Genomic DNA, 15,949 nt, shown 5'->3' on the forward strand with positions numbered 1-15,949 from the left:
TACCCCAGGAAGGAGGCGCGTCCATCGGAATAGGCTTTGGAGGCGATCGTTGTCTCGGTTCTGCTTTCCCAGGCGCTCTCCAAAGGTCCCTTGCGGTTGACATGGTACAGGTCTTGGATTCAACCTCGCTCGGCGTCTAGGTACGCGTTGAACGAAAGGGAGATTCGAGGGAGGACGACCCTGATGAAAGGCACCCTTACAACGAAGACGCCAGATAACGATACGGCCTGCGTCCCGTCTTCTCGTCCCTCATGGGTGTTGTCGACAAGACACGGGGGGGATATCTAACATTGAGAGCTGGACCGAATCCCTAAAGTCCGTCGGCCGGATATCATCCACGGAGTGTGTGCCACCCAGCACACTCTTAATGCTATGGCACATGCATGCAATGCTGCTTTTCGACTCTGTACACTGTCTATCTCCTTCCCATACCACGTCCACGAGCACCACCACGTAAAGCCCTCTGTGCAGCACCCCGAGGCATAGGAGGACCGGCCTGTTGTTGCTACCGTGATCGTGAGCGATGCGAGGCACGGGAATACAAGGTCTGGCTCACCTCGCTCTGTGGGTTCCGAACAGTCTCATCGACGCTCAAGATCAGACAGGCAGCATCGACTGCACTGCTCAAAGCATTCGTTTTGACCAACGCGGGTTCCCAAACGAATCGCTTCATGTTGTCCTCGACTCCCTCAGCATCCACATCCACACCTGCCCAGACGTCCCCTTGGGCGTGTCTCATCCTCAGCTTGTTCAAGATATCTGTGGCATCCAGACCGGCGTTATCACAAATCTGTCGCGGGATAATCTCCAAGGCCTTGGCCATGGATCCCACGATGAGTTGTTGCTTGCCCATGATTGTGCGCGAGTGGTTCCGCAGGAATTTAGAGATCTCCATCTATCCCACCAGAGTCAGCCGTCTGCACGCTAATCTCCCCAGCCAGGTCACTCACCTCGCAAGCTCCACCTCCTGCCACGACATGGTTGTTCTGGATTGCCCTCTTCACGATCATGATACTGTCGTGTAAACTTCTCTCCACTTCAGCGATGAATTGCTCAGCTCCTCCTCTCAGGATCAAGGTACACGTCTTGGTCTTTGAAGCTTCGGTGAACAAGTTGAAACGCTCTCCTCCTATCTGCCTCTCTTCAAACGATCCACACGTTCCAAGGTGATGCGGTTCGATATCAGAGCAAGTTGATTGGACGGAACCGCCGACAGCCTGAGTGACTCTCTTCAGGTCATCCGCTGTGACCCGCCCCGCACAGAAAATGTCCCGGTCTGCAAAGTACTGAGTCGCTAGATCACCAATCGGCAGTTTCGACAAGACAACCTTGGCGCCAGTGGCGACGATGGCTTCCAATTTGCGGTAGATGATGGACCATTCGGCATCCACAATAGCCTGATATTCTGACACCTCGTTGACTCGGACTTCGGCATTGTCCTTCTCCGCCTTGAGTTCCAGCTCGACATTCAGGCACAGAATCTTGGGATCTTTGAATGATTTCGGTTGTTGCTCAAATCCAGCGTATGAGAAAGTCTTCTTGAAAGCCACCCCACGGATCAACATGCTGTCTTGCATTCCGCCTCCGGGCACCTTTTTCACACCGATCAGAGACTCATCGAGGTCCTTCTGATCTAAAGACATGACGGCATCGACGACCATCTGGGCGAAGAAGGGAGTCTGAGAGTGGATGAGTTTTGATGACATAGATGTGGATGCGCATTGCAGAAGAAGCTCGTGGAATTTCCTGTGGGGTCGTCAGTAGGAGTCCTTAGACATTGCGCACTTGGAGTCGGACTTGTCGATAGTGACAGCTATCTCGTTGATCTTCTTGATCGCCTACCGCAGAGTAAGCAGGTGAACATCGCTGTTGAAAAAGGCAGCTCACCAAATCTCTCGCCATCCTCAAGCCTTTGACGATAACATGCACACCGACACCCTCCTCAACATATGGCCGCACCTCTTTCAGTATCTCTGCAGCGCTGTGTCCACATGAGCCACGGTCAGGTACTAATGGAGCGAGCTCACAGTAATGTCACACTGGTTGTTCCATCTCCTACTTCAGCATCCTGAGCGCGAGCAATGTCCACCAATGTACGAGCTGCAGGATGAACAATGTCCAGAAGCTTGAGAATGGTGGCGCCGTCATCTGCTCGTGGTAAGTCTCAACGGAGGAGGAGAGCGCGATGGATCTTACTGGATATCGTCGCCTGGCCTCGCTCGTCCACAATGAGCTTATCCATCCCTCTTGGTCCGAGCGTCGTCGCGATAGTCTGCGCAACGGCAAGACACGCTGAGATGTTGGATAATAGCTGAGGTGTTCCTTGAGAGGTATCGGTTCCCTCTGTTTACAGCCTGATCAGCAGGCTCCAAAGGCTATATGAGTCGATTCCGCTCACCTCTCAGCAGAACCACTGTAGGTTGCTGTTGAAACTGGTCAGTACGGCTTGATGGTGACCTTGGCCAAAACGCACCATTTGCGGTAATCTTCCCTGCATCTTGAGTGGATATCCAGGTCCTTCTCTGCGACTGAGCTACTTCTACTTGTCGCTGCGGCTGTGAAGCGTTGAGGGTGTGCAACTCTACAGTACCGAGCTCGTCGCTGCACGCTTTCAACATTTCAAGAACGCGAAACCACGGCCATGACGTGGTGTTTTCAGGTGTCAGTCAGAAGCTCGTTATCAATCCTGGAACACCCGGTGGAGGTCATTGTCTGAGATGCCCGGAGCTGGGCGTTTGAGGACAATCTCAGTCGACGCGAGTCTCAGACTCGAGGACTTTGGCAACTCGGACCCAGGCCTGAATAGCTGGTCGAGAGGCTCAAAAACAGTTGCAAAGACTGCAAGCAGCAGCCAAACAAAGCTGTTTGTCTCTCCAGCCGGTTCAACTGCAATCAAACATGCCGCCACCCAGGGCCGATCTCTGGAGCTCTGGTGTGGACGAGACGGTCGAAGTGAACCAGCGGGCGTTGATAGACAGTAAGTTCTGGGAGAACGAAATCTCAACAAGTCTTCGAAGATGTCCGTTCTGACTGTTGCATATCGCAGAAATCCTGGCCCGTTACTCGGGCGAGCACACCAGTGAGTGCAACGATTTGTCAGAATTAGACGTCGAGGACTGATCAAGCTTGTCCAGTCTTCCGAGAACTCCTTCAAAACGCAGATGACGCAAGAGTGAGCTACTCGACCCTCTTCAGAGTCAGCACTCACGATGTACGGTAGGCGGAGCACGTCCAAGTCAAGTTTTACACCCAAGCTTGCCTTGACGCCTTAGAGGGCGGCGGTGGACCATCTAGATTGCCGAATGCGAAGAAGGATCAGGTGTGTCAGCTTTATAAGGAATGTCACGGTTCTGACCAATCCAGATCGTCCGATACGTTGTGAGCAACGACGGGATACCTTTCCGTGCACAAGATTGGCAGAGGCTCAAGAAAATTGCCGAAGGTAATCCAGATGAGGAGAAGATCGGAGCGTGAGTTGGCGTGTCAACACCCCATATCTAACAATCAACAAAGATTCGGAGTTGGTTTCTACTCGCTGTGGAGCGTCTGCGGTGAGCCGAAGGAGCCTCTTACGATTGGGGCTGAAGGACGCAGATGATCCATTCGTCGAATCAGGCGATAAATGGATGGGATTCTACTGGAAGGACGGGAAAGACCAGCTTCTGGCGAGATCCGGTGATCTGCCGCCGGACCCTTCGACATCCAAAGTCGAGCCTTCGTCTACCGGTCATCCATGGACAACCTTCATCATGACATTGAGGGAGCCGACCCTCCTTGAAGGACCGCTTGATCTCGCGAGGTTTCTGATCACCAGTCTTACCTTCATGCGAACAGTAAAGAAGATTGACATGCTTGTCGATGATATCAAGGTGTTGGAAGTCGCCAAAGATGTCAAAGGCAAGGACAGAGTGATCAAACGGGGTCTGAAGACGAGCAGTGCGGGAGGTATGATGACCATCACGGGGGTCGACGCGACGGGAATGGTCATCAAGGCAAAGGTTCGCCAATGGCTCGCGGGTAAGTATTCAGAAGAGGAAACGGGCCCCGCTGACAGGTATGGCCCAGCCACTGGATTCACTCCTCCTATCGCTGCACCCATTGCGTTGCCGAGTCTTTCGAAGCCTACTAAAGCGCTATCAAATTTCCTATCATCCTCATTTTTCAGCCGTTCTAGTCCTGCTCCTGCTCCTGCTCCTCCGCCGGCTCCGCCCGAGCCCGTTCACGATCCGATGGAAACGACAACACTTCACAGAGAGATCCAAATTTATCAAGCGGAGATCAAAGTCTCAGTGACGACATCGTTTGGGCGAGAGTTGGAAAGAGCGACAAAGAAGCCACCGCCGAAAACGATGCCAGCGAGTCTCGTGTTCTCGCGAGGAGAATCAGAACAACCGACTCCCGATGACGCTGGTCCGTCCGCCCCTGCGAAAGACGTTGGACGTGTGTTTGAGGGTCTATGCCCTTCGCTCGACAGCGATCAATCAGCAAAAGTTTTCATAGGACAAGCCACGAGTCAGACCACAGGTATTGGCGGTCATTTAGCGGCAAGATTCATCCCGACAGTCGAACGAGAATCCATCGATCTGGTCGACAGACATGTATCCCTATGGAATAAGGAACTTTTATGGATCGGAGGATATCTCAGTCGATTAGTCTACGAGCTTGAATTCCAAGACTTGCAACTGCTATGGTCAACAACATCTGTCAGCGATGAAGAAACGCGTCAGCAGTTGATAACAAGAGGGTTACACACTCTGCGATTCTTCTCCTTCAGACCCACGACACCGTCAGCTATGGTCGGGCAAGGCATGGAATCCGCCTTTTTTGACTGCTCGACTGACAACAAGAGCTTACCGATGCTGTCGACTGCAGGAGTCTTGCCCGTGAAGGAGGTCCGCTTACCCAACGCGGAGATTCAAGCTTTCTTGCCGGACTTGCCGGTCATCACCCCTCGGGCCGTAGAAGCAGCCTCGCGCACAGTTGCTCGACTTCGAGATCAGATGCTTCTCCGCGATGTCATTCTCGAAGACGTGGTCAAACAATTATCCGCTCGACCTCTCACAGAGGAGGAGATGACGTTGTGTCTCAAATGGTGGCAAAAGGTCGCAGGCGTCGACGGATACAACGCTCCGATGCGAGCGAGGCTGCTGGATGCAGCGGTCATGGTCCAGGAAAGTGGCAAAGTCGTCCCCTTGTCAATCGTCCAGACGTTCATTAAACCGCAGAGTTCCTCAATCCCTACCGACATGCCACTCCCTCAGCACACCATTCCATACACTGTCACCAAAGATCTCAAAGGCAGTTCAATTTATGACGTTTTTGGCTGGACGGAGCTTTCTCTTGTGCAGTATATCACTTTCCTGATTACCCCTCCGATGTCTGAGGCTCCTGGTGCAAACCCGGAGACGGATATTCGAGCATCTCCAGCTTTTGCTGAGAGAGTTTTGGCATTGATGGGCAGAGCGTGGCAGTCCATAAGTGCGAATCAACAATCGGCCATTGCTTTGGAGCTTAAAAACGTAGCCTGCATTCCAACCAAGGCGGGATTCAAAAGACCTAGCGAAGCATATTTTGAGAAGAACCTCTTGTTTGACGATCTACCTACGTTGGCATTCCCGAAGAATACGGCCATCCGTGGTGGAATGGAAAAAATGCTTCTCGGAATCGGTGTCCGCAAGACTGTCGATCTACAACTTGTCTTTTCTCGACTCGTTGGCGGAGGATCCTGGACATGTCAGGATCTCATGAAGTATCTTGTCTCGGTCAAAGATACCTTGACCAGCGAGGAGCTTGCAAGGCTGCGGCAGACCGCAGCCTTTCCCTTGGAAGTGGAGACAGTCGAGGGCCAGGACAAGGCTCCTATCGCCAGGAGAAAACCGCATCAGCTCTACGAGCCGACAGAAGCCATGCGGAATTTAGGAATGCCGTTATTGGATTGGGGCGATGGAAAATGGAGATCTAACTCAGATGAAGGTGGGTTCGCCAGAGTAGAAGCTCATGTGCCGCTGCTGAATCAGCGAATGATTTTCAGCGAAGATGCTATTTTCCTTAGGGTTGAGGAAATATCCTCCTATTGATGAGCTATTGGGAGTAGCGGCGGGTCGTCCGCCTACGAGCGAACGAGCTCTCGTTTATCTACTTGCGAACTTGAATGTCCATTACATCAATTTTGATCCTTCAGCTTTCGCTGGCGTGGCGTTCTTACCGGCTACCACACCCACAGGGGCCAGAGTTCTCGCTAAGCCTGGAGAGGTAAGCTCGAATACACTTTTGGTCTGTGATTGCAGGCTCAAGCGTTCGACAGGTCTTCTCGAATAAAGCATGTGCCATCCTCGGTTTCGCCATAGCCGAGCCATTCATCGCAACTCCAGAGAATTCAGCAAAACTCCGCATTGCAACTGACCCGCCGATGGAGAAGCTTGTCAATGCCTTGTTGTCGCCGCCAATCACAGACATTGTCAAAGCGCGCGCAGTCTTCGAAGTGAGACATCAAGCCGAAGCACTCCAGTACGGGTTCAAATGCTAACATTCCCTCCAGTACCTGTCCACCAGAATCGGCAACTCTGTCCAATCATCCATTGAGCGCCTGCAAAGCGCGAGTTTTATACCAGTCAAATCTGAGAAGGGAGTTTACCTCGCAAAACCTTTTGAGGTTTACTTCGTTCCCAAAGACGGCAGTGAAAGCCCTTACAAAAGTTCGTTCACCTTTGTCGACTTTGGAGAGCGAGGCAATCTATTCCTGCGATACTGCGGAGTCAGGTCGGAGCCTTCCGTCAAGGGTGAGCGGAGTTGAGGAAATGCCTGTATCCCTGCTGATGTTATGCGCCAGACGTCGCCCGGCTTCTGCTTCGTGATCCACAACACATGCTAGAGCAGGCAGGGTCGCCGGACAAGTCAGTCGACAACTCTACCATGCGATCAACACTAACGACCCCCTAGATACCTCGACCAGCTTCGACTGCTCGCTGCTAATTGGACGAATTTTGATTTTGGTATTCGATCGGCCATGAAGTCCGCCGCTTTCGTTCTCGCATCGCAACGAGTTCCTGTGAAAAGTCAGAGCAAGAAAATGTTCGGCTCTTGGGGTGGAAGCGAAGAGGAATATTCAAGAGAATGGGTGTTAGCCAAAGCGTCTGATGTGAGCACGGAATTGACGCCTAGAGGCCGTCAAGCTGAAGCAACTCCTTCCAGGTCGCACTGAATGACAACATCACCATGATGCAATACTTTGGAAAGCAGATACTGGCCGCTCCAGAGGTGTGTGTCAGACCCACCTCAGAATTGACATCATGTAGGAGCAACTACTCGAGACATTCTACGAGCACCTCGGAGCCAAGTCACTCAGCTCTTTAGTCAAGACTGAATACATTCCCCATCATCCCGTCCAAAATACGTCCGACCAAGCCAAGCAGCTCTGCCGCCACGTCCTCGAACGCCTCACCATCTTCTTGGCTGAGGCTCGACGGAAACACTCCGATTACAGTGTGGAGCAGCTCAGCAAGGATGGGAATTTCCAGGTGGCGGAGGTGAGAGAGCTGGAAGCAAGATATACATACAGGCAGGGCAAGCGGGAATATAATCATCGAGAGGTTGGTGACTTCGCTCTTCTAGCAGCCTTCAGCCTTACGGATCTTAGATGCTATACGCTACTGCGTGGACGCACGCCCGAGGAAAGGGCATCATCTTGACTGTGTCGCTCACAGCCCAGCCAGATGATTACGAGCGAGTCATTCACTACAGGGTCTCTGATCTAGCTGATCCTCATTGCAGTATCGCCTCGGCACTGTGCAGTATTCTGCTGAAGTCGCCCAAAGCAGATGATGCGCTTTTACTTTATTCGTGAGTCATTGATGCTTCTATATGTGCCCGGTTGAGCCATCGAAGCATTCTCTCTACCCCTCTTATGGCGCTCAAGAAGCGAGGATTCAATGTCGACAGGATTCTCAATCAGCAGCGAGAGGAGAAATTACGACTCAAAGCAGAATCTGCCAGAGACCGGGAGAAGGCGGCAGCGGTCGCAGCTGCAGAAGCTCCTCGACCACCTCCGCCGAATGCGAACGGTGATGACTTGTCCATCAAGTCTTCAGAATCACGCGATACGGCGGTCGACAAAGAGAGCTTTTCCAATTCTAGCAAGACTCGATCTCTACTCAACAAGTTGAAGCGATCAGGTAGTAAGGACCTCCAGGCTGGTAATATTCCAGGCGCATTTCCAGGCATGTCGGGTATCCTGCCTTCGCCTTCTGGGCTCAGCGGGGCAATGAACGGGGCCACTGCGGTGCATGGTGGCGGCACCTCCACGCAAACTACTAAACGGGTGAGTGTGGCGGCATTTGTAGATAGACCAGGAAGTAATGTTCCCGCAGCCCACAGACCTTCAGTCTATTCGTAAGAGCCCCTACAATCTGCGCCACACAGGATTGCTCATGAGATCACAGGTAATACCGTGGAAAAAGCAATCAATGCCTCGAGACCCGAGATGGGGACTCAAATCCGTGACAGTCGGCAGGCTGTTCGCGACGTGTCAGAAAGTCAGGAAGAGTACTGTGACGCCAGCGCGCAAGCAGATATTGTACTTGGTGAGACAGTTCGGTCTCACGAGAGGGTATTGATTTGATTTGTCGATTCAGCCATCGATCCAGGACGCCATGGGCTTAAGATCTGGGTTCCAAGAGGTGCGGACTGGTGTGCGGTACTGGCCTGACGCTGACACATCATTAGACATCCCTGATCATGGTCAATTTCTACAAGATAAACTTGCAATCTGTCAACGCTTCTGCGCGGACATTTTGCTACCGATTATAAATGTTTACAACGTATGTTATCATCCCAAGACATGAGCTGATCACTGGCAGCTCGCACCTGGGGTCATGAACATCTTTTGGGACCACGAAGGACCGCTTATAGCTTTCAACCGGGCCGGCAGTATATTCTGTAATGCGTGAGGCGATATAACGACGTCTGTCATACATTTGGCTGACGACTCAACTCAGGCGGTATTTTTCAGCGTGGCGTGAGTATAGTGTGGTGGAACGTCACGAAATCCTGCCTAATTGGCTTTGCAGACGATGGTCCGGTCCAGAATGGGGTCAAAGGAGATGCCTTCATCTCTTGGTATTTCAGCATCGCTCACGGTGAGTAGTCTCATCCGCCTGAAGATGGGGCTCAGCTGATCGAACATGCTCAGAGCTCGCGCACAATCTCGGTAAGCATCATGATGCGAATTGTATTCCGTGTTTCTGACATCGTGACAGAATCTGCGCACAACGCATCTCACGAGTTCTACTTCTCCAGTATCGCAGAGGAATATCTTGTTCGCTTTGCTGAACTACTCAGATCTTAGAAATAATACATTTTTGTCTAGCATAGTTGTCATACAGAATGTATCCCCTTCGCACTTCAAATACGTCCCGTGTCAGTCGGTGATCGAGCGTGTCAAAACATCACAGCCGTCGTCTGTGATCAAGATTTGATGCTCGAACTGTGCACTTCTGGCCCCGCTCTGCTTGAAGCGTCAGCGGCGTGGCTTGAGCATCGACAGCGCTCACCTCAGAGGACATGGTAAACCCATCGTCCCAGATGAAACCTCTGGAATTTGGCCCTTGAACCAAGATAGGCTCAATGGTGAAACAATCGCCGATCCGCATGAGCGTGTCATCGTCATTGCCTGACTCGATGATTGTCAGTTTCCTGGCCAATTCAAACGTGATGAACCCAGCCTTACGATGATGCAAGATGTAAGGCGGTTGATGGAATCTTCTGCCGATACCGTGTCCTGCAAATTGTCGATTGACGCATAATCCACGCTTCTCAGCGAGTTCCCTGGCTTGTATTAAAAAGAAGCCGCCAAGGGTCATTGACGACGGACCCACTCGACGACTCTTCCAATCTCGTTCAACGGTACGCCTGGTCCGCAGACCCGGATAGCTTGTTCCAACGCCTCCTTCGTGCTTTCTATTAATTCCAAACCCTGGTCATCGACTCTCCGCAAAGCGAATGTAGCTGATGTGTCACCATGATGGCCATTGAGAAAGACCGTCAAGTCCACATTGATGAGGTCGTGCGATTCAAGTGGTCGCCTATCAGGCCTGTAAGCCGGCGACGTTACCAGGTCAGGCTTCGAACACTCACGAGTCAGGGATACCATCTACGGTGATACTTTCAGGGAGGTCTCGTAGCTAACACAAGGTCTGGACACTCACGTGCCAGGACATTGTTCACGGCGACTGTGCAGCTTCTCGGGTAGCTTGTGTAGCCCAATGTTGATGGGTATGCGCCGGCAGCGACGATCATTCCATGTACCGCTTGATCAATCTCGTCTGTTGTTCGGCCAGGCTGGGGCCCGTCAGTCATCGTACAATACATCTCAAGCACGCCACCCACTACGATGAGTGCTTTCACTTGCGCAAGGACTTGCCCAGCCAGCTTGCCAGCCTCTCGGACTCTAGACTCCTCCTCACTTCCCTTACGGATCCTCCTGCCTTCGACTTCGTCCTCTGGACTCTCCTTCGGTGGATCGTGATGACCCCAAGGCGCAGTGAAGAAATTTCTGGGAACGTAGTCAGGCCGCTTGATGTTTCCCGGCACGTGTCGAGGGCTCGGATAGGATGTCAGAGCGGAATCTGGGGACAACAAAGTGTAAGTTCCGAATCGACTTTTCGTTGTTGTCGACAGCAGGCGCAGAGAAGGTCGCATGGTTTTGAGTGAAGTAAGGGTGTCATAACATGGTGAATCGCATTGCTGGAGCTGGAGTCTACAACGATAGCGGAATGGCGCATCGGATGCATGAGCCATCAACATTAGACATGGCATTTCGGCTGGCAAGTGCCGTCGGCGGCCGATTCAACTACCAGAATGCCAGAAATAATAATTTTGGCTTCGCTGTTTGACCCATTAGGATCGGCGAAGAGTCTCGGAGACGATTGAGCAAGAACTCATAGCTATGACCTCGGCCCAGGTGGAGAAGCAATCGAGCAAAACCAAAAAGCCCAAGGCAGACGCGCAGATGACGAACATTCCCAGCTACGGTCAGTCGGGTCGAGAGAAGGCATCAGTGTCTCCTGCTGAAGCATACGTAGGGGTCGACTTCTTTGAACACAGACGCAAATTATGGCTAGCAGGAAAGGCTTATCCTCAACCGACCAGCTCTGAGCTGCCGCTAACGTACACTGTTACCGCAATGGATCCACAGCCTAAATCATTTGTCAAGTCTATCTCTCGAGAGACACCCTCGATTCAGAGACTGGACCGTTTGCTACAGAATGAACGAGCCATAGGAGACAAGTCAACGTGGGATAACGGCGTCTCTAGAGTCTGGAGCATGCTCGATTGTGGTCGGCATCTTTCTACCCCGATCCCACTGAATTTGGTGGTGAGCGTGCCGACTCAACGCGGAAGGATCACTGCTTACATCACGACTAGATCAAGGTATTAAGATGTAGTAAGACGGCGCATTCACACACATTGCCCTGACCCTGATCCCTTTACTCAGGCTGGGTCCGGGATGGGACGTGGACTATTGACCCCGTGACGAAACGGCCAGCCGTCCCACCAGAAAGCCCGCCTCTGCCTTCGGATATTGTCCCTATCCCACAGCTGGATCCGCTCCTCAAAAGCAAGCACAAGGGCCAGCTTCGCTTGTCATCTCCGACAAAGTGGAAGAACGGGCCAGTGATCGACGAGGAGGGTTCAGAAATGGTATCGTCTGGAAAATGATGATCGAGGACCCCCTCACCGACACGGAAATGTTTCATCTCCGGGTAGAAGGCAGTTCGTCAACCTGACCGACAGTAATCGCTCGCGTCCCGTTCAGAGACCGTGCCAACTGGGGCGGACTTGCGCCACAGAAATCATTTGGCCATCGCAATGCCAAATGCGCCTAAGGGTATGTCTCCAGCACCTCGAAGTGATTTACCACTCCGGACCAGCTCACGTAACCGACTGGAAACTTTCAGCGATAACAGCCATGGGGGATGGGTCAATCAACGTGAATCAGCCTCGAACACGGCCCATGGGCCACATGCGGTCTCGTCAAGCTCGCCGGAGTTACGAAGATAGGTGTCTTCCCGCCTGATTCATTCAGTGTCGATGCTCTACTCTTGTTTGTGAACAAACGGCTCCTCATCCACCGTTCTCGGCGTCTCAGTCCCTGGTGTTTCGGCACCTCTCATAACGCGGTCTACAAACCCTCCATCCGCATGCACACCCTTTTCTCCCTGGTTCTCCAAGGCATGTCTCACCCATTTGAAATCCGTTTCCTGCTTCTCATCTACCATCGGTGATGGTGGAGAAAGCTTGAACGACGGCTTCGTCTTTGCTTGTCGACCTTCCATGCCTTTCCGCAAGCGTCTCCGTCCCCCAAGCTGGAAGAAAGCCATGGAGAGTGCAATGATGATGTGCGAATACCACCCCATCCTCGACCAGGCAGTCATGCAGTTCCTGAACGAGAGCAACATAAAGGGTGCCACGACGTAATTCAGATTGCTCTGAACCATAAACCAGCCGATGAGATCGTACACACGTTTAGATAGACTCGAACTGGATCCAGCAGGGGGCAGGAAGTATGGTCGAACGAAATGACGATATTGGCGGCCCAGAGATGTAAGCATGCCAGCCGTTACAAAAGCCACTACATTAGTCAGCAAAAGTCGGGATCACTGTAACCTACAATGGTATCCAGGCTCTACGCCGTGCTGAAGGGATACTTCAGCGAGTGTTTTAATCGTCAAAAAAGGAACCGGACTCACCCAAAGTGCAGAGGTCATGAAAGTTGCCATGCTCTGAATCGTGCCCGGCTTCTTTCCCTTGGTAGTGAGACGCTTGTAGACGCAGTCACGTAGCCAGACCTGATAAGTTTTGATCAGTGTCGGTAGTCTGATGTTTTATTCTTCGCTTGTAACACACATTCGTCCTGCAGTTCCAGCTGTCAAACAGGACCTTGAAACTCTCAGCAGATTCGATGGAGAGTATGTTGACATTCTGGACTCTGTTCCAAAGCGACCTTCCGGTTTTCGGATCATACCCGTTGAAGCCCAATCCAGTCAGGATGCAGGCGCCCTGTCCACCATCAGCAGAGAATCAGGGCTTCAGAATCGACACACCTCCGCTAGACTCCACACTGCATAGTATTTGGTTCTTGCTGTAAAACCTGCAAACTGAATGAATCCGAATCTCTGTAGCCAGGTCCACTGCTTCCATACAGGAGTGAGGACTCTATCGTAGCCTGCACGTGTTCCGTACGTCGAGTAGAAGCCAAGGAATATCAGTCCAATCAGGAGGTGGAGGTACGCAACCCGTCTCCTTCCATAGGGCCTGCGTTGGGGAGTGGTGGACTTGACGTCCTGCTTGGCACCGTGGGTGGATGGTGGATTCTGGTACAGCGTTCGATGGATCAAAGCATCGTAGGTTGCGTAATCAAAAGACGGGCCAATAAGCATTGAGGGGAAGAAGAAGCTGGGCAGCGATCCTATAGTCAGAAGACTGACGTCTGGCCATCTTTTTCTGGCTCACCAGTATCCAAGAAATGCCAGTGGAGTGGGGACATGGTCCAGCCTCGTTGCTCGTTGGCTCGTATCAAGATCCTAAGGTTTTGTTCGTTAAGTCATGAGGATTCCCTGCGAGCTATTCACCTCGACCTTTCGCCTGCCATCATGCACGTTCCAAGCAAAGGTTGTTAGATTCATAACGAAGACCATTTGAGTAAACGTGATCTCAATCTCTGATGTTGGTGTACCAGCTACTAGGCGTGATATGTGGCTGTCATGATCGTATGAGCCTAGGTCTGCGTCTGAACTGCTCCAACCTACTTGTATAACAAATGGCCCATGCAGAAGCTGGGCAACATATTGAGCAGTGTTCTTCAGCCCACATTCGACAGGCACTCACATAAACGCTGTCCAGGGCATGAGGGGTCCTCTCAGGATGACTACGATTAGGTACGTGCCGATACAGCTGAACAATAGGTGCAACGTTCCTCTTCCTAAGCCGAGGATTGGCACGAGGTAGATGAGGGATACGATCAACGAATACAGGTGGGCCACATTGTAACGTTTCGCGGGAAGCCTTCCGTAAAGAGAGGCAATGGGGAAGGATACTAGTAGTATACTGATGAGCTGAGGACAACGTCAGCTTGTCGGACTCTGCATAGGATGCAAATGTGGTCCACCTTGATTTGACTAATGGGTGCACCGGCTACGGATGCCAGCTTTTCGAACAGTGCATCCCCGAGCATTATGGTGGTTGCCTGACGTGAGACTGAACCCGGCCACTGCCTGCTCTCGTCCCGGAGATCTCTTATCCTCCCCAGACGGGTAAGGTCGATGCTCGGTGAGTAGGTCAACGGAGCGTAGCAGAAATCAGTCGTTCCCGAAAATGTCGAAATGACGTTGCGGCATCGCGTCTACTTCCCTCTACAATCCATGCCTGACGGTCAACCCAGTATCACTGCGCTGTCGAGATCATGACAGAACCGGAGCTAGATCTGTCGCATATCCACTGGTGAGTCGTGTGGGGAACATGAGAGCCATGTCGATGCTTACTCGACGATGAGGTCGTCACCCGAATGGATATATGTGGGTGATCTGCCGGGCGTCCAGCAATACTGACGTACAACAGCATCTTCCAACCCGGACACTTTCAAACCCTGATGAGGCGTAAGATATCCAGCTCTCTGACTCGCTGCATGCTGACCGCCGGTAAGCCTGGACTATTTTGCATTGTCCCCGTTCTGGGATGTCAAGTCGAACAATCACGCATTACGGACTCAAAGAAGAGTGTTTGATCCCTTATATGGCGCTGCTCAGGAGCGACTGTGGGTGTGAAGCTCATGACCCCCAGCTCAAACCTCAGTGACCTCCCGTCCTTCCGTGGAGGCTTCGAATACGTCGTTTCTCACAGTCGAGCTCCATCCTTATACCTCATACAAAGACGTGAAGTTCAATCTGATGGTTCAAGAGTGGACATCAATGGGATGTTCTTCATCCTCGATGGCAAAGTCTACTTGGCACCGTCACTGTTCGATGTTATCAATACCCGCTTAGTGAGGCCCTTGTACCTCGCAGTCTCAGACCATCCATAGCGCATAGACGTTGATTGTTCCTGTAGAAAAACGCCAATCACCTCCTCGTCGAAGCTTTTGCTTCGTTATCAGCCTCCCGCCCTCCTGCCAATCCTCGAATACCCTCTTCTTGGCGATCATTACCCCCGCCCACAGCATCAACGTCAACGGCCGGTCGACTCTCTATCCCCCTTACACCCATGTTGGTTCGGCAAGATTCAATGGAAGCGACTGCTTCCGTGACACCTAATAATGCTGCTACTGCCGACGACCCTAGTTTGGACGAAGGTCAATCAGATCTACTGCTGTATAATGCGCTGCAGGCCAGTCGCTCAAAGTTGGAGCAGTTAGGAAAGCAGGCACGACAAGCACAGAACCCGTCACCGGAAAACCCGGGAAGAAAGCTGGTATAGATGCCTCCTGCGATGAACGACAAGGGTGCTCGATATCAGTCGGCGCCAGAGAATGCCGCCTTGATGATGCCCCAAACTGCGGTCATCGGTAGCCGTGGAGGCTCCGGGCTTTCAAATGGTAGAGATGGCTCTGCAGTCGACCGACGCAGGATATCGTAGTCGATGCACCCTGAGGGTCACTGAGTGATGCATATGCATAGCGTTATTGATGACCTGTACCTCAACCTGGTGTAGGTAAGCATTGGATGATAATTGCCCTCAGCTAAAGGCCTATGACGATATATAATGATAAGTCACGTGACGTTTCTGAACTCGGCGAATGTGGAGCTTTTCGTACCTTTGAACCTGGGCTCGTCGTCGCCCCTCACTCCCCTCCCCGTTGCTCCCGAATAATTCTCTGTGGTGCTAGGAGTCTTTGTATCTCTGTACTCGTTCTCTTATCCTCTGCTTCTGGACTGCCCTTGGGACACACGGTGACCAC

General features: G+C 52.1%; 6 protein-coding genes across 6 annotated transcripts; 3 read left to right on the forward strand and 3 right to left on the reverse strand.

Annotated features, from left to right (window-relative positions):
• Positions 1-370: 370 nt before the first annotated feature.
• On the reverse strand, positions 371-2,588 carry BD324DRAFT_601261 (chaperonin Cpn60/TCP-1 family). The gene is made up of 9 exons (XM_022013928.1): positions 2,474-2,588; positions 2,399-2,423; positions 2,197-2,343; positions 2,028-2,148; positions 1,888-1,981; positions 1,786-1,838; positions 951-1,746; positions 557-895; positions 371-505 (listed from the first exon to the last, which is right to left on the reverse strand). Exons 1-9 carry the CDS (start codon positions 2,495-2,497, stop codon positions 416-418), a joined length of 1,689 nt encoding a protein of 562 aa, XP_021870631.1. The 5' UTR covers positions 2,498-2,588; the 3' UTR covers positions 371-415.
• A 141-nt stretch (positions 2,589-2,729) lies between these two features.
• On the forward strand, positions 2,730-9,393 carry BD324DRAFT_452712 (hypothetical protein). The gene is made up of 28 exons (XM_022012824.1): positions 2,730-2,977; positions 3,047-3,079; positions 3,135-3,172; positions 3,221-3,319; positions 3,364-3,470; positions 3,514-3,551; positions 3,595-4,017; positions 4,066-5,478; positions 5,524-5,973; positions 6,032-6,252; positions 6,305-6,481; positions 6,539-6,779; positions 6,830-6,893; positions 6,940-7,138; positions 7,192-7,257; positions 7,296-7,589; positions 7,637-7,722; positions 7,771-7,839; positions 7,885-8,317; positions 8,367-8,388; positions 8,439-8,579; positions 8,631-8,675; positions 8,722-8,816; positions 8,856-8,941; positions 8,994-9,013; positions 9,066-9,134; positions 9,188-9,205; positions 9,255-9,393. The coding sequence occupies exons 1-28, from the start codon at positions 2,899-2,901 to the stop codon at positions 9,341-9,343; spliced, it is 5,115 nt and encodes a 1,704-aa protein (XP_021870632.1). The 5' UTR covers positions 2,730-2,898; the 3' UTR covers positions 9,344-9,393.
• Positions 9,394-9,415: 22 nt separating this feature from the next.
• On the reverse strand, positions 9,416-10,695 carry BD324DRAFT_579949 (peptidase M24, structural domain-containing protein; the record flags this gene model as incomplete). The annotated part of the gene is made up of 5 exons (XM_022013419.1): positions 9,416-9,502; positions 9,549-9,667; positions 9,725-9,822; positions 9,873-10,079; positions 10,184-10,695. The coding sequence occupies 5 exons, from the start codon at positions 10,693-10,695 to the stop codon at positions 9,416-9,418; spliced, it is 1,023 nt and encodes a 340-aa protein (XP_021870633.1).
• A 130-nt stretch (positions 10,696-10,825) lies between these two features.
• On the forward strand, positions 10,826-11,882 carry BD324DRAFT_452149 (hypothetical protein). Its single transcript, XM_022012823.1, has 4 exons — positions 10,826-11,027; positions 11,079-11,371; positions 11,422-11,440; positions 11,492-11,882. The coding sequence occupies exons 1-4, from the start codon at positions 10,943-10,945 to the stop codon at positions 11,713-11,715; spliced, it is 621 nt and encodes a 206-aa protein (XP_021870634.1). The 5' UTR covers positions 10,826-10,942; the 3' UTR covers positions 11,716-11,882.
• A 210-nt stretch (positions 11,883-12,092) lies between these two features.
• Positions 12,093-14,230, reverse strand: BD324DRAFT_580459 (putative member of the MBOAT family of putative membrane-bound O-acyltransferase; the record flags this gene model as incomplete). The annotated part of the gene is made up of 10 exons (XM_022013439.1): positions 12,093-12,628; positions 12,668-12,692; positions 12,738-12,845; positions 12,904-13,056; positions 13,101-13,452; positions 13,510-13,580; positions 13,629-13,755; positions 13,806-13,832; positions 13,885-14,111; positions 14,165-14,230. 10 exons carry the CDS (start codon positions 14,228-14,230, stop codon positions 12,093-12,095), a joined length of 1,692 nt encoding a protein of 563 aa, XP_021870635.1.
• Positions 14,231-14,392: 162 nt separating this feature from the next.
• BD324DRAFT_626349 (MED6 mediator sub complex component-domain-containing protein) lies at positions 14,393-15,702 on the forward strand. The gene is made up of 6 exons (XM_022015884.1): positions 14,393-14,496; positions 14,549-14,570; positions 14,614-14,651; positions 14,699-14,809; positions 14,848-15,037; positions 15,103-15,702. The coding sequence occupies exons 1-6, from the start codon at positions 14,459-14,461 to the stop codon at positions 15,466-15,468; spliced, it is 765 nt and encodes a 254-aa protein (XP_021870636.1). The 5' UTR covers positions 14,393-14,458; the 3' UTR covers positions 15,469-15,702.
• Positions 15,703-15,949: the final 247 nt, after the last annotated feature.

Source organism: Kockovaella imperatae (genome assembly GCF_002102565.1).
Source record: "Kockovaella imperatae strain NRRL Y-17943 chromosome Unknown BD324scaffold_7, whole genome shotgun sequence".
NCBI lineage: Eukaryota > Fungi > Basidiomycota > Tremellomycetes > Tremellales > Cuniculitremaceae > Kockovaella > Kockovaella imperatae.